The sequence below is a fragment of the Rhincodon typus genome, chromosome 17 (genome assembly GCF_021869965.1).
Source record: "Rhincodon typus isolate 14 chromosome 17, sRhiTyp1.1, whole genome shotgun sequence".
Lineage (NCBI taxonomy): Eukaryota > Metazoa > Chordata > Chondrichthyes > Orectolobiformes > Rhincodontidae > Rhincodon > Rhincodon typus.
Window position 1 is genome coordinate 55,836,974 of NC_063348.1, and position 22,571 is coordinate 55,859,544.

At 42.2% G+C, this 22,571-nt stretch overlaps 1 protein-coding gene across 4 annotated transcripts in view; it reads right to left on the reverse strand.

The window, feature by feature from the left end:
- prmt3 (protein arginine methyltransferase 3) overlaps nt 1-22,571 on the reverse strand; it is a 201,457-nt gene that overhangs the window by 22,452 nt on the left and 156,434 nt on the right. The window contains exons 16-17 of one of the 4 annotated variants that reach the window (XM_048607178.1): nt 7,428-7,562; nt 6,575-6,886 (exon numbers count right to left, since the gene is read on the reverse strand). In XM_048607178.1, coding sequence (XP_048463135.1) covers nt 7,453-7,562 — 110 coding nt within the window. In that variant the 3' untranslated portion in view covers nt 6,575-6,886; nt 7,428-7,452. Of the gene's footprint in view, nt 1-6,557; nt 7,563-22,571 lie in introns of those variants that run through there. The other 3 variants (XR_007263981.1, XM_048607177.1, XM_048607179.1) reach the window with 3 other exon arrangements.

A 22,571-nucleotide genomic window follows, 5' to 3' on the forward strand; every position in this document is an offset into this window, starting at 1 on the left:
CTGAATGTGAGATCTCCTGTCTTTTCGCAATTCCTTACATTAATTTCATGTTGATCCACAACACAGGCTCAGGCTGGGTATCTTGGCACACTATTATACATTTCTACATGGCTTCCCTCCAGATCCACTAAGGTCACTGCAGGGACTCCCCATGAGGCTGTACCACTGCAATGGAATGTTATTAAAATGGAATATCTTTTGTAAGAGAACTTTGTAACATTCAGTTATCACTGCAAATAAATCTCCAGTTTAATGACATTGCAATGGCATTCAAAGCAATAACCATTACAAAAAGATCCAACTGTGCATTTTTTATATGCATGAATATTAATTGAGTCATGATCTCTTCACTGAGCTTACACTCTAGAAATATTAACACCCAACTGGTGTGACATATCCAAACACAAAACTGTAACTGCAAGCTTGATCTAATGTTTTATCCTGAGGTTTGGTTCAACTTTTCAATTAATACATCATTTACTTTCACTATATGGAGTTTAGCCAAAACAGCAACTTTCAATAAGATGGACAGGCCTAGATTTCATGGTCAGCAGTGAAGAGGTTGTATCCTTCAGTGATCTCGAAGATCTAAAGGTTTCTGTAGCATGGATTTCCTTTCTCTCAGCATTCTTTTGAATCTGGCACCAGGTTGGGGGAGGGCGGGGCATCCAAGTAACAGTGAGGGGTCATCAAGCAGAGTAAGCAGCCAATCACACTGAGGTATTCTCACAGATAGCAAGCCAACAAGAAAAATGCACTGACTATTCTTCACTTTTGAATACATTTTATTGATGATGACTTAAAGGATTGAGGCATACACAAGGGATTAAAGGAGCAATCAAAGTATCAATTTATCAAAAAATTTAAATAATGTGAAATTAATTTCTTATAAAGGAGAATAATGACAATCTATTTCTTTATGTTAGTTTCTAGTGCCACATAAGTCTTTTAGAAGTGATCATGAATTCTAGCACGCCAATTAAAACCCAGTTTACACCCCGTGCAACAAGAGGTGACAAACCCAGATCCACCAGCTTCCAGGGTTGGTCGCACCTAATCCTTCACCATAATTTCTGTCCTAAGAAATAAAATGTGTTGATGTGCAAATTGGGCTGAGATTCCTCATCAACTGCCCCTTGAATGCAGGAGGGTATGCCAAAAGCAGCACCCAGGTATACCTTAGAAAAGAGGAGACAACCTGTTGAAGCTACCAAACAGGACTACTTGCATGCCAAACAGTGAGTGACAGATAGAGCTAAGCGATCCCACAACAAAAAAATTAGATCTAAGCTCTGCAACCCTGCCACATCCAAGCATGAATGGTGGTTGACAGTTAAACAACTCACTGGAAGAGGAGGCTCTGCAAATATCACCATCCTCAATGATGGAAGAGCCCAACACATCCACCCATGGTTCCCCCGTATCATAGATACCAATCTTCAACCATTTCAATTCACTGAACTTGATATCAAGAAATGGTTGGAGGCGCTGGATAGTGTAAAGACTATGGGCCCTGACAACATTCCTGCAGTAGTACTGAAGATTTGTGCTCTACAAGTTGCTGCTTCTTGAGCCAAGCTCTTCCAGTCCAGTTGCAGCACTGGAATGTACCTGACAATGTGGAAAATTGCCCAGCTATGTCGTATGCAGAAAAAGCGGGACAAATCCAACTCGGTCAATGCTGCCCAACAGTCTACTCTCGATCATCAGCGAATTAATGGAAGGTGTCATTAACAGTGCTATCAAACAGCACCTGCTCAGCAATAACCTGCTCAGTGATGCCTTGTTTAGGTTCCATCAAGTCCACTCAGCTCCTGACCTCATTACAGCCTTGGTTCAAACATGGACAAAAGAGCAAAATTCCAGAGATGAGGTGAGTGACATCAAGACTACATTTGACCGAGTGTGGTATCAGGGAGCCCTGGCAAAACTGGAATCAATGGGAATCAGGGGACAAAATTTCCTCTGATTGGAGTCATATTGACACATCGGAAAATGATTGTGGTTGTTGGAAGTCAACATTTCAGCTCCATGACATCTCTACATGAGTTCCCCAGGGTAGTGTCCTAGGTCCAACTATCTTCAGCTGCTTCATCAATGATCTTCATTCCATCATAAGGTTAGAAAGGGGGATGTTTGCTGAAAATTGTTCAGAACCATTTGTGACTTCTCAGATACTGAAGCAGTCCATGTTCAAATACAAGATCTGGACAATATCCAGGTTTTGGCTGACAAGTGGCAAGTAACATTCACACCACACAAATGCCAGGCTATGACCATCACCAATAAGAGGCAATCTAACCACCACCTTTGACAGCCAATGGTGAAACCATCACTGAATTCCCCACTATCAACATCCTGGGGATTATCATTGACCAGAAACTCAAACAGACTTGCTACATAACACAGAAGCTACAAGAGCTGGTCAGAGGCTAGGAATACTGCAGCCAATAACAGAACTCCTGTTTCCCCAAAGCCTATCCATCATCTACAAGGCACAAGTCAGGAGTGTGATGGACTACTCCGCACTTGCCTGGATGGGTGCAGCTCCAACAACACTCAAGAAACTTGACACAATCCAGGGGCAGAGCAACTTGCTCGATTGCCACTGCATCTACAAACAGCCGCTCCCTCGAACTCTGATGCTCAGTAGCAGCAGTAAGTATGTCCTATCTACAAGATGCACTGCAGAAATTCACTAACGATCCTTCCAAACCCACAACCACTGCCATCTAGAAAGACAAAGGGAGCAGATATGTGGGAATACCACCACCTGCAATTTCCCTCCAAGCCCCTCACCATGCTGACTTGGAAATATATCGCCATTCCTTCACTGTGGCTGGGTCAGATCCTGGAATTCCCTCCCTAATGACATTGTAAGTCAACTGATGACACATGGCCTGATGTAGTTCAAGAAGATAGCTCGCCACCACCTTCGCAAGGGCAAGTAGGGATGGGCAATAAATGCTGGCCTAGCCAGCAATACCCACATTCCATGAGTGAATTAAAAAAAGGTGCCTTCTTAGTGTCACAGGTTTTTTTGCCATGGTCTTCATGTGACTGATCAGGCCAATTGTCGACACCCAGGTCTTTGGACACATGGGCAGGGTGTCCCACAAGCTGGAGCAATGTGGATTGCACTATTGGATTCCTATCCTTGTTACCTCTGCTGCCACCCTGCCTCATCATTGACCCATCACTGGGACTAAAACCATATTACAGAAGTTGTCACCATATTGAACAAATGGTACAAAGCTCCTCCGAGTCATTGACATCTATGTGCTGTGCTTCAAGAAGAGTTTACCTAACCTTAACCCTTTGAGACTTTGCATTCTCGTGATTCTGTCCTGATGAGTGCAAGACAAAAGGCTTTGATAGCATGTCCCTTTTTGCCAGTAATATCAAAGTTTTTTATCACCAAACGGCTCTTTAATATTTTCTTTCTTTTATTGTGAAAGTAGTAATACTTCAGCCAGAGGTGGGACAACTTATTTCTAGCCCTTTTCTCATTTCAGGTAAGCTGAGGATATCCTCAAGAGGATTGCTCAGATGCTGTGCCGAAACACACCTCTGCCTCGATACAGGAGTCCAATGACCTTCACCGAGGACAATCACTGTTGGAGATCGCAGCAGGTCCGACAGCATCCACGGAGGGAGAGCAAGCTAATGTTTCAAGTCCAGATGACTCTTCATCAGAGCTGAAGTGAAGTGCGGATGGGGCACCATTTATGCTATAATTTAGGGTGGGAGGGTGTGTGGGGGTAGTGGGTGCAGACTGCTGGGGGAGAAAAGATGTTGATAGTTCAGATGAAGTGATTGGAATGTGAGAATAGCAGAACAATGGTGTGTCTCCTGCCAGACTTGACAGTCCCACTGGGGTGGGGGGAGGGGAGAGAGGACATGATAACAGAATGTAACAAAATTAAAGAAAGGGAAGAAATGGTGGACAATTTGAGGGTGTTGAACTCAATATGAAGTCCAGAAGACCTCTGTTCATCTGCCCCCTAATCCCACGTTCAGATTCTTCACGAGGGACTCCCAGGTTCACAGCCTTGTCCCTGTCGCCAATTCTCTATTACCATTGGACTTGGCCAATGGTCCATGGTAGAAGTCTGCCCATGATATTGTTTAACAGTGGGGACCTTGAGATGCTGTAGTTCTCAACCAGGATACTGAGAGGCTGGTGCTCAGATGACCACAAAGACAAGGACTACCCTATTACCATAGATGTCTGTGTTCACAAATGGTGAATTGCACAGTCTTCCTTCATCTTTCGCCATTGAGTTGTTTGTGAATAGCACATTGACAGTCATGTATCCGCCCTGACCTGTCTGCTGTGAATGGTCCTACCATGAGCCCCATTCAACCTTGCTCAATGGAACATTGAACTGCTCCATGTTCAATTATGATGCTCAAGCCTCTGCGCCAGTCAAAATGGCAATCCACAGAGAAGGGCCAGGGTTATACCCCAAAGCTATCAGATAAGACCATGAGAATAGGAACAGAAATAAGGCCATTCGGCCCATCAAGTCTGCTCCGCCATTCAATCATGGCTGATAAGTTCCTCAACCCCATTCTCCCGCTTTCTCCCCATAACCCTTGATCCCCTTGATAATCAAGGACCTATCCATCTCAGCCTTAAATGTACTCAATGACCTGGCCTCCACAGCCTTCTGTGGCAGTGAATTCCATAGATTCACCGCTCTCTGGCTGAAGAAGTTTCTCCTTATCTCCGTTCTAAAAGGTTTTCCCTTTACTCTTAGGCTGTGCCCTCGTGTCCTAGTCTCTCCTACCAATGGAAACATCTTCCCAACATCCACTCTGTCCAGGCCATTCAGTATTCTGAAACTTTCAATTAGATCCCCCTCATCCTTCTAAACTCCAATGAGTATAGTCCCAGAGTCCTCAAATGTTCCTCGTATGTTAAGCTTTCCATTCCTGGGACCACTCTCGTGAACCTCCTCTGAACCCGCTCCAGGGCCAGTACATCCTTCCTGAGATATGGAGCCCAAAACTGCACACAATAGTCCAAATGTGACCTGACCAGACCCTTATAAAATCTCAATAGTACATCCCTGCTTTTATATTCAAGTCCTCTCAAAATAAATACCAACATTGCATTTGCCTTCCTGACTACTGACTCAACCTGCAAGTTTACCTTGAGAGAATCCTGAACTAGAACTCCCAAGTCTCTTTGCACTTCAGACTTCTGAATTTTCTCCCCATTTAGAAAATAGTTCATGCTTTTATTCTTCTTACCAAAGTGCATGACCTCACACTTTCCCCCATTGTATTCCATCTGCCACTTCTTTGTCCACTCTCCTAACCTGTCCAAATCCTTCTGCAGCATCGCCACCTCCTCAATACTATCTGTCCCTCCACCTATCTTTGTATCGTCTGCAAACTTAGCCAGAATGCCCACAGTTCCTTTATCGAGATCATTAATGTACAAAGTGAAAAGTTGTGGTCCCAGCACTGACCCTTGTGGAACACCACTTATCACCGGCTGCCATCCTGAGAAAGACCCATTTATCTCCACTCTCTGCTTTCTGCCAGACAGCCAATCTTCTATCCATGCTAGCACCTTGCCTCTCACACCATGGGCCCTTATCTTACTCAGCAGCCTCCTGTGTGGCACCTTATCAAAGGCCTTCTTGAAGTCCAGATCGATAACATCCATTGGCTCTCCTTGATCTACCCTGCTCGTTAATTCCTCAAAGAAGTACGCTCAATTAGTTTTGAAAACATCTGTTTTCACTACTGTTAAATGTGAAGAGAAATCTGAGGTGATGTACATGGGCAAGACAAACATGGCAATGGAATACACAATGAATGGTAGGGCCCTGGGAATCACTGAAGGTCAGAGGGACCTTGGTGTGCATGTATACTGGTCCCTAAATTAATTGAGGCACAGGGTTTAAGAGCAGGTAGCTTATGCTGGGGGATCTGTATAAAAAGTTGGTTAGACCACAGCTAGAGCATTGTGTGTAATTTTGGAATTCACCTTATAGGAGGAATGTATGAGCATTGGAGAGGGTACAGGGGATATTTACCTGTTTGATGCCTGGGTTGGAAAATTTCAGTTATGGAGATTGAACAGACTGGGATTGTTTTCCTGAGAGCAGAGGAGATTGAGAGGACACATGACTGAGACATATAAAATTATGAGGGGCATAGCCATGGTAGATAGGATAAAACGATTCCTCTGAATGGAGGGATCAATGACCGAGGGTATAGATTTAAGGTCAGAGGCAGAAGATTTACAGGAGATGTGAGGAAAAGCTTTTTCAGTCAGGGGGAGGTGAGAGTCTGGAACTCACTGCCTGTCAGGGTGGTAGAGGGAGAACCCCTCATAATATCTAAGAGGTTTTTAGATGTGCACTTATGATGCCAAGGAATATAAGCTTTGGGCCAAGTGCTGCAAAATGGGTTTATGGTTGTTTTAAACAGGCACAGACGCACTGGCCTGAAGGGCCTTTTCTGTACTTTACATCTCTTTGACTGTAAGTATGCCTCGGGTATGAAGATGTGAAAAAACATAACTTGTAACATCATTATATAACTGAATGCTTGGCTAGTTTATTCACAACAGGCTGAATGGCGTCTTTCTGTGCTGTAACTTTAGATGCTTCTATAATCTCTTGCTCTAAAGACAAATTACACAGGCAATATCATTGCTAAATTTGTAGTTCATGGTTGCATTATTGTTCCTTTCTTGGAATACAGCTCAAAACCCGTGAACTAAAACAAAATCTGCTTTCTATCCCTAAGTCACAGTGTTTCTGTGATGTAACTTACAGAAAAGATCAAAATTCACACTTTATTCCTGTTTGGAAACTTTTTAGACACTGGTCAATCAGGTGTAGGGGGAGCCAGGAGGTTCAATCTAAATGTGAAGAATCTTTAGAGTTAATTCAGAAGAAAATGTCCCAAAACGACATTGAGACTTGTGTATTATTTATGACATAATTAAATTACTCCTCTAGATATTCAAGAGGCCCAGTGGATTCAAATGCACTCAGTTACTTTATTCATGAAAAATATTATTGATGATAGGACTTATTAATTATATTTAATTTAGATAAACTTCAATGGCAATTGGGATATTCAACTATCACAGTTATCGGGAAACAAAACTTCTCAATTTTAACATGACAAATATAGACACAGAGAATTCTAGAGAAACTCAGCAGGTCTGGCAACATCTGTGGTGAGAGAAACAGAGTTAATATTTCACACCCCGTGACTCTTCTTCAGAAATGTTCTGAACATGGGTCACTGGGCTCCAAGAGTTAACTCTGACTGTCTCTCCACAAATACTGCCTGAGCTGCCGAGTTTCGCCAGAAATTTCTGGTTTGGTTTGTTTTAGATCTCCAGCATCCGCAGTGATCTGTTTTGTTGACACAACAAATACGTGGATGCAGACCCTGTGGTATTGAAGGAGGGAGCTCTCACTGCACACTGTACGTTTGTTTCATGCTGTTAATTGATATTGTTACAATCAGCGACCGAGGATCTTTTCTGTTCTTGCAACAGGAAATCTTTCCTTGTAAGACATCACCTAGAGCAAACAGAAAAAACATTACTCTGTGCACATAGATATAATTACTGACAGGCAAGATAACAATGTGCATTTAAACAAAAATCTAACCTTTCCTCTGAAAAAGGTGGATTTTAATACACTAACACACTCTGCATCATTTTTGTTTTGTTCCCATTCAATATACTTTTACAAAAAACTAAGCAAAGAATTATTTTCCAGTCTGACATTGAAAGCAGTTACCTTCTGGAAATGACTATGAGTGAAATAAGTACTTAAACAGGGATGGTGGAGGTGACCCATTCCTCAGGGATTGTCTGACCATAACTCGCTACCCCGGCCAATTAGACATCTCTGATGAATTGGTTATTCCTGCCTAAAGGCAAAAATTCCAAAATGCCGGACTTGCTTTTGGAAGCTGTTGACAGTAATTGCGTCCACGGATGCAATTATGGTCCACTTTTCAAAAAGGCCACAACTTGTGTTTATACAGATCACCTACAATCATAAAATCATACAGTACAATGTCGAGGTGGCAGTGTTGGACTGGAGTGGACAAGGTCAGAAGTCGCACGACATCAGGTTATAGTCCAACAGGTTTATTTGAAATCACAAGCTTTCGGAGCGCTGCCCCGTCATGACCTGACAAAGGAGTAGCACTTTGAAAGCTTGTGATTTCAAATAAATCTATTAGACTATAACCTGGTGTCGTGTGACTTCTGACATCATACAGGACAACAGAGATCGGCCCATCAAGTCTGCACCACCAAAAATGTGCTAAATCTATGCATATCCCCCTTTCCAGCACTTGGCTCATAGCCTTGAATATTTTGACATTTCAAGTGCTCATCCAAGTGCTTTTTAAAGGTTGTGATGTTACCCATTTCAAATACCCTCGCCAGAAAGTACATTCCAGACCTCCACCTCCCCCGGGTGAAAACATTTTCCCTCAAGTCCCATCTCAATAACCTGCCCTTTGCCCTTAAATTATGCTCCCTCTTTATCCACCCTTCAACTCAGGGGAACAGCTATTTCCCTATCCACCCTGCCCATGTCCCTCAAAATCAATCAGATCCACTTTCAACCTTCTCAGCTCTAAACAAATGAACCCAAGCTTATCCAGCCTCTCTTCACGGCTAAATGGCTACATCTCAGGCAACATCTTGGAGAATCTCTTTTTTTCTTCGACCACGAGTGAATCTCTAGTCTGTATTTCAATCCACTGCTGACTCATCTGTGCTTCATATAGCAGACACATCGTTATTGATATGCCTTTCGTCACAAGTTTAACATCACATTGTTCTTCCTTTGTGCATTCATAGAGCTTCTTTGTGTTGTCATTATCTCTAAAGCTCCATCTGGAATCTGCACTGATTCATTCTCCTCAGGCTTGGTTTCGTGAATAAATGTACAGCTTGCTGCAACACAGCAACCTCCCCTCCCCAGTAATTCTAGATAGTGTACAGGTTCCTTTGCTGTTCCCCAAGCTCATTTTAGCTCTGCATCTGCATTGTACTGAGCTCCACAAAACATTAAAATTTTTGCTGCTTATATTCAATAGCTTGAGTGTAAAATGTCCAAAGATCTTCCTGGTCTGGGAATAACATCCAACGTCAAGCACGGAAATAAAACACTGTGGATGTTGGAAATCTGAAACAGAAACAGAAAACGCTCGAGAAACACTCAGGTCAGACAGCAACTGCTGAGAGAGAAAAACACTGCGAACTTTTTAGCTCGATGAACTTGCACCAGAAGTTGACACTTCATCTTGATTTTCTTCCTGCTCACACTTCTGTATTCTTGGGTCTAATAAATTTCAATAGTAGCTCACAGGCGAGTGCTTCCCATAGGTGAGCTCTGACTCCCCGTGGCAGAGAGGCTTTCCCTTGCCCATCATCTTGAACGGTTGTAGACATCTACAATTGAACAGAAAATCCCACTTCCACTCATTAGTCATCATATGCATTTTTGTAAACTTCCAGGTGGGATGGTGGCTCAGTGGTTAACACCGCTGCCTCACAGCGGCTGGGACCCTGGGTAGATTCCACCTTTGGTTGACTGTTTGAATTTGTACATTCTCCCCGTGTCTGCGTGGGTTTCTGCCGGGTGCTCCAGTTTCCTCCCACAGTCCAAAGATGTGCAGGTTAGGTGGATTGACCGTGCTAAATCCCCATAGTGTCCAGAGATGTGCAAGCTACATGGATTAGCTATAGGAAATGCAGGGTTACAAAGACAAGGTAGGGGTGTGAGTCTGGGTGGAACGTGCTTCGGAGGGTCGCCGTGGACTCAATGGGCTGAATGGCTGGCTTCCACACTGCAGGGATTCTGTAATTCTACATGATTTTCGTCAACTGCAGAAACCAGTAGGATAAACACTTTGTTATATGGTTACCCACAGGACCCAATAGATGTATTGAACCATAATCACAGGCTCGCAGACAAATTACTTCTCCAAAACAAATGTGCCCACCATGTTCCACACCAAATCCTCTTCACTCAACACCTACTGACTTCTAACATGACAAGTTCAAAACCATCCCCACTTGCAAATCCTCTGCAGCCTCCATGCAAGAACATGCAAACTCCACACAGACAGTCGCCCAAGGGTAGAATCGAACCCGGATCCCTGGTGCTGTGAGGCAGCAGCGCTAACCAATGAACCACCATGCTGCAGTCCTTGTGTACATTTAAGTCTGAGATAGAGAGATTCATGAAGAATTGGGAAATCAAAGGTTAAGAGTAAAGACAGAAAAGTGGATATGAGGAGTGTTGGATCAGCCATGAATGGTGGAGCAGGCTTGAGGCCTACTCCTGTTCCTATTTCTTGTTGTCATATGCTGATGTATGAAATGAAATTTTGGTCCTGTAAGACTCTGCCTATGTATTCTGTCATCTACTTGCAAGGCCATGTCATTTCCCACTATCATCAGTTGTAATCGTGGTCCATTCTATAAAATTTTTACCATCATTTATTGCATTACTGTTATTTCCATTTGAAATGAAAAACAGCAAATCACACCAGTAAATGAAATGCAGCACTACTGCTTATGAACAGATGGCTATCAGAATCATAGAAGGACAACAAAACACACAGCAGCAAGCAAAAGTCTGTTGACATAATTGCTTAATTATTGCAAGATAATGCATTACCTTTATAGATGATTTTCTGGCAGTTTTATTTTCTCTGAACCCCTCTGAAAACAAATGAAAACAGAAATTTCTGGAGAAATTCAGCAAGTCTGACAATATCTGTGGAGAGATATCAGAGTTAACGTTTTGTGTCCAAAGACCTTTCTGCGAAAGAGGTCTGAAGAAGGGTCACTGGCCTCGAAATGTTAACTCTGCTTTCTCTCCACAAATGCTGCCAGATCTGCTGAGTTTCTCCAGGAATTTCTGTTTTTGTTTCAGATCTTTGGCACCTGAAGTTCTTTGTTTCATTTTGTTAGAAACAAACTACTTATGGTGATATGAGAGAGATAGTAGGAACTGCAGATGCTGGAGAATCCGAGACAACAGGGTCTTTTCTGATGAAGGGCCTAGGCCCGAAACGTCAGCCTCTCTGCTCCTATGATGCTGCTTGGCCTGCTGTGTTCATCCAGCCCTGCACCTTGTTGTCTCTACTTATGGTGATATGTCGCTACAGGTCATGTAAAAATGTGAATCAGTTTAAGACACAGTGCAAGACATATTTTCTGATTCTGAAGAGACTTATCCAATGGATAAGACACTCTAAGTCTGACTTCGATGCCAGCCAGCTATCTTTTTTATAATTACCTGTTCAGAACAATATTAAATTGACTTTAAATTAAAACACGTGCTTCACTTTCAACATTACAGATACACCCACAGATTTCAGCCAGCTTTTGCTTTGTACTCACTAACATGATCTTAAAGCATAATCATTCTGAATAGGGCAGAGGCAGATTCAAACATGATGAAAATGAGCTCACTAAACAACAAGATCTTTATGTATGTCCAATTACAGAAGGGCCTAGATTTTCCTTTGAATTCCATAAATTATATTTTCTGACGGGAGGGTCAGTCACAGTGTAACTGCTATAAATCCCAGGTTAGCACTTCCCAATTCTTTCCCGGTTCCAATCCATGTTCATATCTCAGATTTTGTGGGGCTCTGGGGCTGGGTAGTTTCAGCCTCTGGGTGGGTAGGGGCCAGGGCTGTATGTGGGGTGAGTGAGGGAGTGCTATGGAGCAGGTCTGTGTGGTTTGAGTTGATTAAACTAACGGGTGTAGCCAAATGCCCAGGAGTAACCAGGTCTCGAAGATGTCCTTTATATCATGCCAGCGCAGATTTAAATAGAAACATTTAAAGGGGCCTCACAGCTTTTAGCATTCACCCCAAACCCCATAGCAGCTATTCCTACATCACAGTCCCGACCCCAATATCTTATCACAGTTTGGGAAGGTCTGTCAGAAGTGAATCACACTCCCACCCAATGATCATGCATGGTGCACAGGTTGTAGCATAAATTTGATTGGACCTAATCAATACAGGAGTGAACTCAAAATCTTACCATGGGACCTTGGCGTAAAATCTACTGGAAGGTCCCCTCTTATATTAACCGGTTGGTCCATTTAATCAAAGTTGTGGTGATTTTTATATATTGAATGAGAGCTAGTCGCACTGTTGATTAGACAAGTGTCAGAGGTCACTTGGTGGGACCATTCTTTATTGGGATCAGTGTCCATCTATGGTCCACTGAAAATAGCTCTCATGACGGTCACAGTGAAGTACCCGCCAGTCAATAAAAGCAGAATTATCCACACCTTTAACAAGCGGAACAGGTTCTTGTGGTAGAAGCAGCAGCAACAGCAACAGAGCTGTACAGTCCCAGGTTGTTGTCACAGACATTCCTTCACCTTCTTAATATTTCTCCATGGCCTTATGGAAGAAGACTTCAACTGGTCTCCATCTTCTTCAATGTTGAAGGAGAAGACAAAAATTGGGAGAAGGAAATGATGTCCTCCTTTCCTATCTTTCTGCACTTCAACAATTTTGAAATTGTTTGATTTGTGCTCCCCTAAATCATTTTTGTACTTGACACTGTTCCAAGTGCAGTAAGTACTAGCTCATGCAAGTTTTTTTTTAATCAGGTGATAATGGCAGCTAAATTTTCATTGGTCTAATCAATGTAGGAACTCATACTGATCAGTTTGGTGCACCACATGCCTCTTTAGAAAGCCCCTTTAAAGGATCCTATATGCCTACACAAAAATGGTTTCTCTTGTCCCTTTTACGTGGATGATTATGGTCACTGAATTTTAATTAATTAATAAACTCAGGAGTTCGTGACAATTATTTTGGTGTATCACACTCCACATCAACAAACTCAAACCAGGCTCCTTTATGACAAACACATGTCGTAAGTGTGCGCGCGCGCACACACACATACACACACACATACATACACACACACCTTGTCTGTTTATAGCAGAAGCCAGTGTCTGGACACTTGTGAAAATATGATATCGTTTTGAAATAATTTAACGACATGCCAATTCTTGCAATGTATTTCTAGGCTTGCCATAATTATTATTAGTTTTATTCATTCATGGGATATAAGTGTCGCTGATTGGGACAGGATTTATTGACCTAGTTACTCCTGAGAAGGTGGTGGTGAGCTGCCTCTTTGAACCTCTGCAGTCCATAGGTTGATTCACAATGTTGTCAGGGACAGAATTTGAGGCTTTTGAACCAGTAATTCTGAAGAAACAGTGATATATTTCCATGTCAGGATGGTGAGTGACTTAAAGAGGAACTTGCAGACCATGAGAGGGAGGCATGGTTTTGATGATTTCAACCAACCTTCTCAAGTTCTTCACTCTCATCTGTTCATATGAACCATAGGGATACTTTTTCCAACTGGCACCTGGTAGAATTTGCACTCAAATATTCAGCTTCGCTTACCTTGAGGATTTTAAAGCATTAAACATAATGCAAGAGTTCAACCAACAAGTCTTTATGTAGAAGCTGCACACTAGCGGAATTCTTCACTAGAATCACCATCAAAGTTAGAGGTCAAGCAACAAGTAACAAAAGAAAAGAAAGCAAAGAAGTGCAGATGCTAGAGATATGAAACAAACAAAAACAGAAACAAAAACAGAATGTGGCGGAGAAACTCAGCAGGTCTGGAAGCGTTTGTGAAGAGAAAACTGCATTCACATTTCCAGTCCAGCGAAGTTCTGAAGAAGGGTCACTAGACTCAAAATGTTTATTCTGCTTCTCTCTCCACAGATATTGCCCACCTGCTGAGTTTCTGCAGCAAATTTCTGTTTTTTTCAGAGTGACAAAAGAGGTCAATCCAGAGGTCCAGTGAATTTGAGATGGGTGGTTTGAGATAATTTCTAAGTGGACATTTTCTGACAATTGCAATGGAAATTTTCAATTAAATTCTTGCTGATCCAACATAAGTGTGAACACATTGGCCTTTGAGGGGATCTTAACAGTGGTCAAATAGTGTAACATTAAGGTTCCAGACTGACACAGGAAGAATGGCATTTCTAAAACATATCTGAGCACCCACGGTTTGCAGGATGGATCACCCTATTTACAAAGGGAGAAATGTGAAGGGGATAAATGTACCAAAAGCAACTTTGACAAATTCCAGTTGTTAGCTGCAAGAGAATAATAAATTGTTCAGGCTTTATGAAGGTAATCAGCATCATGGAGAATTAATGAAAGCAATATTTCAGTAAAGAAATGCACTAGTTAAAACATCATGGTGGTAATTTATATGTGGGGTACTTGAAACATGATGACTGCATTCAAAATAATATTACAAAACTAACTGTAATTAGGAGAAAATTAAAATTGTGATATCACTGTATACTCAATGTGGTTGATTGCTTTCCACTAATGCTTGAATTTTCTTTCTTTATTCATTAACAAATGAATTGTTGACAAGGCCAGCATTTAGTGCTCATCCCGAATTGCCTTGGAGATGGTAGTGGGTTGTCTTCTTGAACCGGTACAGTCCATGTGCTGTAGGTAGTTCTACAGAATTGAGAGGCAGACAGTTTGGTTACTGTAGTATGTGCTCAAGTCTTTGGATCATTGATTTGGTAACTCACGGGATTCCATCAGATTACATTTTTAAAATTCATTCACGGGATGAGGGCGTCACTGGCTAATCCAGCATTTATTGCTCGTCCCTAATTACCTAGATGGCACTTAAGAGACAACCACATTGCTGTGGTCTGGAGTCACATGTAGTTTCCTTCCCTAAAGGCGGCACAGTGGCTCAGTGGTTAGCACTGCTGCTTCACAGGGCCACGAACCAGCGTTCGATTCCACCTTTGGGTGACTGTCTGTGTGGAGTTTGCACATTCTCCCCGTGTCTGCGTGGGTTTCCTCCGGATGCTCCAGTTTCCTCCCACAGTCCAAAGATGTGCATGTTAGGTGGACTGGCCATGCTAAATTGCCCAGTGTTCAGGGATGTGTAGATTAGAGGGATGGGTCGGTGTGGACTTGTTGGGCCGAAGGGCCTGTTTCCACACTGCAGGGATTCTATGATGATTCATAAAGGACTTTAGTAACCAGATGGGTTTTTCCAACAATTAAGAATGGATTGGTGGTCATCATTATCCTCTTAATTCCAGATATTTATTGAATTCAAGTTCCACCACCTGCTGTGGTGGTATTTGAACCCAGGTCTCCAGAACATTACTTGGGTATCTGGAATAACAGTCCAGCCATAATACCATTAGGTCGTGATATTCCCATTGGATACACAAACTTGATTCCAAACTTATGAGCAGGGGGATTTAAAATTAGTCAAATAAATTTAGAACAAAAAGCTGTAATAGTGACCATGAAATGAGCAGACTGCTATCAAACCCATCTTATTCACTAACAACTGCAACCAGTCCAGTTTCTCTGTGACTCCAGACCCACAGCAATGTGGCTAACTCATAAGTGGCCAGGCAAGCTGCTCAGTTCCATCAAACCATTCCTACAATAATACTTGGATGTTACGCTCATCATGGTTTTGTGTTTCTTTTAGCGAAATACATCCAGGCATATAGTAGGCTCAACCATGTTGAGCTGCTTCAGCAATGACATTCCCTCCATACTAAGGGCAGAAGTGGGGGTGCTTGCTGATGATTGTATTGTTGAAACTCTTCAGATAATGAAGCAAGTCAGATAATATTCACCCCACAGCTGGTAAGTGGCAATTAATTTGGTTCACAAATGTCCTTTAGAGAAAGAAATCACTCATCCTTACCTGATCTGGCCCAAATTGGGCTTCAGACCCACAGCAATGTGGTTGATTCTTAACATGCCTCTGCTCCCTACCAAGCCACTGACTTTTTGGGCAAGAACAGATGGGCAACAAGTGCTTTGCCTTGTCATGTGTCCACTCCCATGAAAGAATTGTTAAAAAAGCTAACACTCATGCAAAATATTTGCCAGGCAATGACCATCATCAACGGGTAAGAAGTTAATCAATTCCCCTTGATGTTCAATGGCAGTTACATCATTAAATCCCCCACTACAAACCTGTAGGGGCTAGCATTAACTAACTGGAATAACCATACCATAGTGGCTAGAAGTGCACTTCAAGAGACTTTTAGTGAGTAGCTCACCTCCCAAAGCCTGTCCATCATCAATAAGGTAAAAGTCTAGAGTCTGATGGAATACTTCCACTTGTCTAAATAAATGCAGCTCCATCAACACCATCCAGCACAAAGCAGCCCACTTGATTGGTACCACTTCACCATTTCCAACATTCACTCCCTCCTCCACTGGCTCTTCGAGGCTGCAGTGTGTCAAATCTACAAGATGTACTTGAACAACTCACAAAGTTCCTTCAACTGCAGCTTTTACCAAGAGCAGCTTAAGGGTCACAGGCTTTTGGTAACACAGCCATCAGCAAATTTCTCTCCTACTCATATGTCACTGTGACATAGTTTTATATATAATTGTTCCCCCATTGTCTCTGGGTCAAAATTCTGGAACTCCCTACCTAACATGTTTGAGTGTCTCCACACCAAACACTCAGCAGCAGTTCAAGAAGGCACTACCATCTTCAATATGGATGGGAAATAAATGCTGGCCTTGCTGGAGATGCCCCCATCCTACGCACAAATAAAAAAAGACAAGATACAGTAAGAAATGGGATCTCACCCACCTATCCAATCCCTGCATTTCCCATGGCTAATCCACCTAGCCTGTACATCCCTGGACACTATAGACAATTGAGCATGGCCAATCCACCTAATCCGCACATCTCTGGATTGTCGGACTGGAGTAACTGAGGGAAACCCACGCAGACACGGGGAGAATGTGCAAACTCCACACAGACAGTCTCCTGAGGCTGGAATCAAATCTGAGTCCCTGGCACTGTGAGGCAGCAGTGCTAACTACTGAGGCACCAGGGAGTGGAGCGGGGTGGAATGCCTGGAAGGAGGTATGGACTCCATAGACTGAATGGCCTACTTCCACAATGTAGGGATTCTATGAGTCCATCAACAAACTGTTTGAAAACTAAATTAATTACATTATCAAGGCTCTGGAATGGGTCCTGAACACACAACTTCATGATTCAGAGTTGAGAGCACTACAATACAAAGAGCTGACAAAATTGCTTCTACATATGATTAGCCTTGTTTGTCCACATGCAATGATGACTAAATTTAGTTAGTACTTTTTCAGCTGTGAAGTAATAAGCTGCGATCACGGCATTCACTCAAAGTAGTTCCTGGGGTGGAGGTGAAAACTGAAATTGTTAAAAGCAAGGTGAAAGATTACAATAACTGAAATGCAAGTTTTGAAGAAGTTCCTTGAAATAAATGAGAGCAATCTGCTAGGTGCTAACACATACATGCAAAGAATTGGAGACAGACGGGGGACAAAATAAGGTAGGGCCTCAAAATTTCCTGTGGTAACATAAATTGGTAAATTAAGCTAAAATTTACATCCATTTATATCTGGCTCATCTATGGGCCAATTTATGTTGAAATTACTCTTGCATAAAGTTATTGTATTAGCTTTATTGTCACATGTACATATAATTATACTGGATTGAATCGTAAAATAAGTGCGATTTAAATATGAAAGAAATGCCCTCTGCTTCTCTAAGGTGATTCCAGTATTACCCAAGTCATTCAAATTGGATCTTACAGATAATCAATCATCTCATTATACAATATCATTTATTAATGAATTATTAACGTTCTGGAAACAAGTAGTGAATTATTGGTGATAGTCTAAAGGTTGAACTATGGAAAAATCATGACTTTAAGGTCATAGACACTTGTTTTTTCCATGAAGCATACAATAATCTACTGATGCTTGTAATGCTATACCCAGTTTTTACCTTTAGTTGTACTTCAGCTAATTAATTAATACATGATCAATCGCATTTTAATTAATACATGATCAATCGCATTTTAATTACACCAGATGTCGCAATACGCTAGGGTTATCTTGGTCCCAATTTTTTTAACTTCAAATTATGAGTTACTCATCTCCCATTAGAAACCTCTGCCCTAATGGGAAATACATACAGACATTCATTTAATTAAATATAAACACTACAGTGAAAATACACAGCAATGAGAGAGCAAGTATGTATTCATAACCTTAATGTATAATTTTGGTAATGATTACAATGAAGGTGTATGAAACTTAAGGGAGTTTTATATAACACTGTTGCTTCATGAATTTAAATTACAAATGACGTCACTATGGAAAGCTGTACTTTAGGAAGTACAAGTCCAAACTAAACGTGCTAAATTGCATTCAAAAGAAATTGAAGCAAGGATTTCAAGAAACAAAAACAAAAATTGCTGGAAAAGCTCAACAGTTCTGGCAGCACCTGTGGAGAGAAATCAGAGTTACCTTTTCGGATCTGGTCTGTTCTGAGGAAGGGTCACTTGACTCGAAACATTAACTCTGATTTCTCTCCACAGATGCTGCCAGACCTGCTGAGGTTTTCCAGCACCTTCTGTTTTTGTTTCTGATTTAGAGTATCTTCAGTTCTTTCAGATTTTCTTCTAACTTTAAGATCAGCCATGGTGTAGCTGAATAGCAGAGCTACAGGGAGTGAGTGGCCAATTTTGCTCTTAATTTCCCAGAGGCTATAATGCTTCATTGAGGTGGCGTACTAGAAATCAAGCCCTGCTATTCCCAGAGTTATCACGAAAGTTAGATTCTAAAAAGTATGCAAAATTCCCCAATTGACCCATCTTTTAGATCCAGTCTGATAGAAAGCACTGATTGATTTGCTGTAATTAAAACGAATGATTAAATTATTCCAACTAAGTATATTCCAAAAGATTCTGGGTAATCCAACATGGAGGACAGGAAAAAACTGTGGCTGTAACAGCTGCTCCTTTTTTGAGGTATTTTCAGTGTTGAAGCGGACATCCTTGAATTCTAGGAGCAGTAATTATTGTTTTATTAGCTGTTGCATTGTTTTGGAACTTTAGGGAAAAAAAGATCAAAACAACGGCACTTTAAAAAAGGTGGAAGAGAGAGGGAGTAGACACCACGTGGGAGGTGAAACAAATGGAAAAGTCAACATTTCAAAGGCATCTGGATGGGTACATGAATAGGAAGGGTTTAGAGGGACACGGGCCAAATGCTGGCAAATGGGACTATATTAATTTAGGATATCTAGTCGGCATGCATGACTTAGACAGCAGGGTCTGTTTCCATGCTGTACAGCTCTATGACTCTATAACTGTTGACATAAAACTCTTCTAGTTACGAACCTGACCACCTAAAAAAGCACTCCACACACCTACATGCAGACAGACAGACACAGTTGGGAAAAAAAAAAATAGATGGGTGCTTTGGACAAGGGAAAAACTGGGAAGGTAGTTCAATGCTCCCTGTTCATAGACTTCACTGAGATGGACCTTCCGGCTTGTCATCATGTGTTGTTCCTTGATTCTCCTTCCTCTGATATTTTCACTTGCTTGCAGAAGGTACAGGGTGGCTGTTTCACATGTATAAAGTCTCTAGCTGACTGGTTAAGAGCCACAGCTTACAGTAACTTCTGAGGGAAAAATAAATTGGCTTTCTTCACAGAAAAAAAGTCAGCTCCCACCCTTGTGGAGATTCAATGGCTTCTTGTAAAGCTGTGAGGCTAACTGGCAGCCAATAGCATAGTTGTTGGCAGGCAGAAAGCCTTTGGCATTGTTAAATGGTCTTTAATCCTTAGACCAATCAGCTACTTCTTGTTGGCCAAAGCTGCATCCTGTACTCAGACTGTACACAGTCCCCGGCTTGATCTTATCTGCAAATTAGGCTTCCTCAACTGCTTGTGCAGCGGCTGTATAAACAGCACTTACAGTGAGTGTTAGGATGTGGAAGTGCCGGTGTTGGGCTGGGGTGGACACAGTCAAAAGTCACACAACACCAAGTATAGTCCAACAGGTTTATTTGAAATCATAAGCTTTCGGAGCACTGCTCCTTCGTCATGTGCCTAGCGCTCCGAAAGCTTGTGGCTTCAAATAAACCTGTTGACTATAACTTGAGTTGTGTGACTTCTGACTTCAAGAAGCATTGCAGAAGGTACAGGGTGGCTTGTTCCCATGCTAACATCTCCATCCTTGGCCTGCTACAATGTTCCAATGAAGCACAACACAAGCTTAATCTGATCCCCTTATAAACACCCCTCATACACACAGACAAACAGAGAGGGGAAAATAGGCTGTTGGTGGACAGGAAAATCCAAAAACACAGCCCATTAGTTTTTGTTCTCAATTTCTGTTGCTGAGATGATCTTTATAACTGTTAGCCAGCATGATGCTTCAATTGTCTTTCCCTGGATACATCCTGGTTGGTGAAAGACACAAGGTGCCTGGTTCCCTTATACAAGGTCTTTGGTATACCAGTTGAAAGTCACAGCTGACAATAACTGTTGTAGGAAAGATAAACTAGTTTTCTTCAGATTTCAAGTTAGTTTTGACTGCAGAGAACAGAGAGAGTGCTCCCAACCGAGGGAAGAACTGAACACTTCTCCCTCTGTAACTTGTTCCCAGTTCCAAGTTGTTCACTTACCTAAGAACCAATCACATAGTTGTTGGCAGGCAGAAAGGCCTCTGTCATTGATAACTGGTCACGAGAACATAGTCAAATCAATGTCCTGTTGCCAACAAAAACTGCAACTCTATAGCCACTCAGCTCCAAATAATCTTTAATTCTCCAGTTACTGCTTGTTCAAGCAGTTGTTTATGAAGTTGTCAAAACATATAGTTACCCTGTTGCTTTTAGAATAGTTCTTTCTCCTTTCAGCCCACAGTTTTTAAGAAAATAAAAATAAAAAGCCACAGTCCTTACAATTTACATCTATCCATAAGAGAGCAAACTGCACATAGTATTCGAGCTGTGGTCTCACCAATGCCCTGTAGAACAAACATAGCATCCTTACTTTTATATTCAATTCCTCTTGTAATAAAGGATAGCATCCCATTGGCCTCCCATTGCCAGAAGATTGGAGAGAGGCAAACATCATTCCCTTGCTCAAAAAAGGGAATAGGGATAACCCCGGAAATTACAGGCCAGTTAGTCTTACATCAGTGGTGGGCAAATTATTGGAAAGGGCTCTGACAGATAGGATTTATGGTCACTTGGAAAGGCACAGTTTGATTCATGATAGTCAGCATGGATTTGTGAGGGGGAGATCATGGTTCACAAACCTTATTGAATTCTTTGAAGAGGTGACCAAACACGTGGATGAAGGTAGAGCAGTGGATGTGGTATACATGGATTTAAGTAAGGCGTTTGATAAGGTTCCCTGTGGTAGGCTCATGCAGAAGGTAAGGAGGCATGGGATAGGGGGAAATGTGGCAGATTGGATTCAGAATTGGCTGACCCTTAGAAGACAAAGGGTGGTAGTGGAAGGAAAATATTCAACATGGTGCTCAGTTACGAGTGGTGTACCACAAAGATCTGTCCTGGGTCCTCTTCTATTTGTGATTTTTGTAAATGATTTGGATGAAGGAGTGGAAGGGTGGATTAGCAAGTTCGCAGACGATATGAAGGTGGGTCGCGTTGTGGACAGTGTGGAGGGCTGTTCTAGGTTACAAAGGGACATTGATAGAATGCAGAGCTGGGCTGAGAAGTGGCAGATGGAGTTTAACCCTGAAAAGTGTGAGGTGATTCATTTTGGAAGGACAAACTTGAAAGCAAAATACAGGGTTAACGGAAAGATTCTTGGCAGTGTGGAGGAGCAGAGGGATCTTGGGGTTCATGTTCACAGATCCCTGAAAGCTGCCACCTAGGTGGATAGAGATAACAAGGTGTAGAGCTGGATGAACACAGCAGGCCAAGCAGCATCAGAGGAGCAGGAAGGCTGAAGTTTCGGGCCTAGACCCTTCTTCAGAAATGTGGATAGGTGGATAGAGTTGGTAAGAAGGTGTATGGCGTGTTAGCTTTCAGCAATAGAGGGATTGAGTTCAAGAGCCGTGAAGTTATGCTCCAGTTATACAAAAGCCTGGTTCAGCCACATCTGGAGTATTGTGTCCAGTTCTGGTCGCCTCATTACAGGAAAGATGTGGAGGCATTGGAAAAGGTGCAGAGCAGATTTACCAGGATGTTGCCTGGAATGGAGGGAAGGTCTTACGAGGAAAGGTTGAGAGAGCTAGGGCTTTTCTCTTTAGAACGACGAAGGATGAGAGGTGACTTGATACAGGTGTACAAAATGATCAGAGGTACAGATAGAGTAGACAGCCAGAGACTTTTTCCTAGGGTGGAGGTAGTTATTACGAGGGGGCATAGTTTTAAAGTGAGTAGAGGTAGATATAGGGGAGATGTCAGAGGTAGGTTCTTTACTCAGAGAGTGGTAGGGGCGTGGAATGCATTGCCGGAGAGGGTAGTGGAGTTGGCCTCATTAGGGGCATTTAAGCAGCTATTAGATAGGCATATGGATGATAGTATAAGGTGGGGTTGGAGGTTAGATAGACCTTAGGATTAGAGTAGAAGTTCAGCACAACATCATGGGCCGAAGGGCCTGTACTGTGCTGTACTGTTCTATGTTCTATGTTCTTGATTATGTGCTG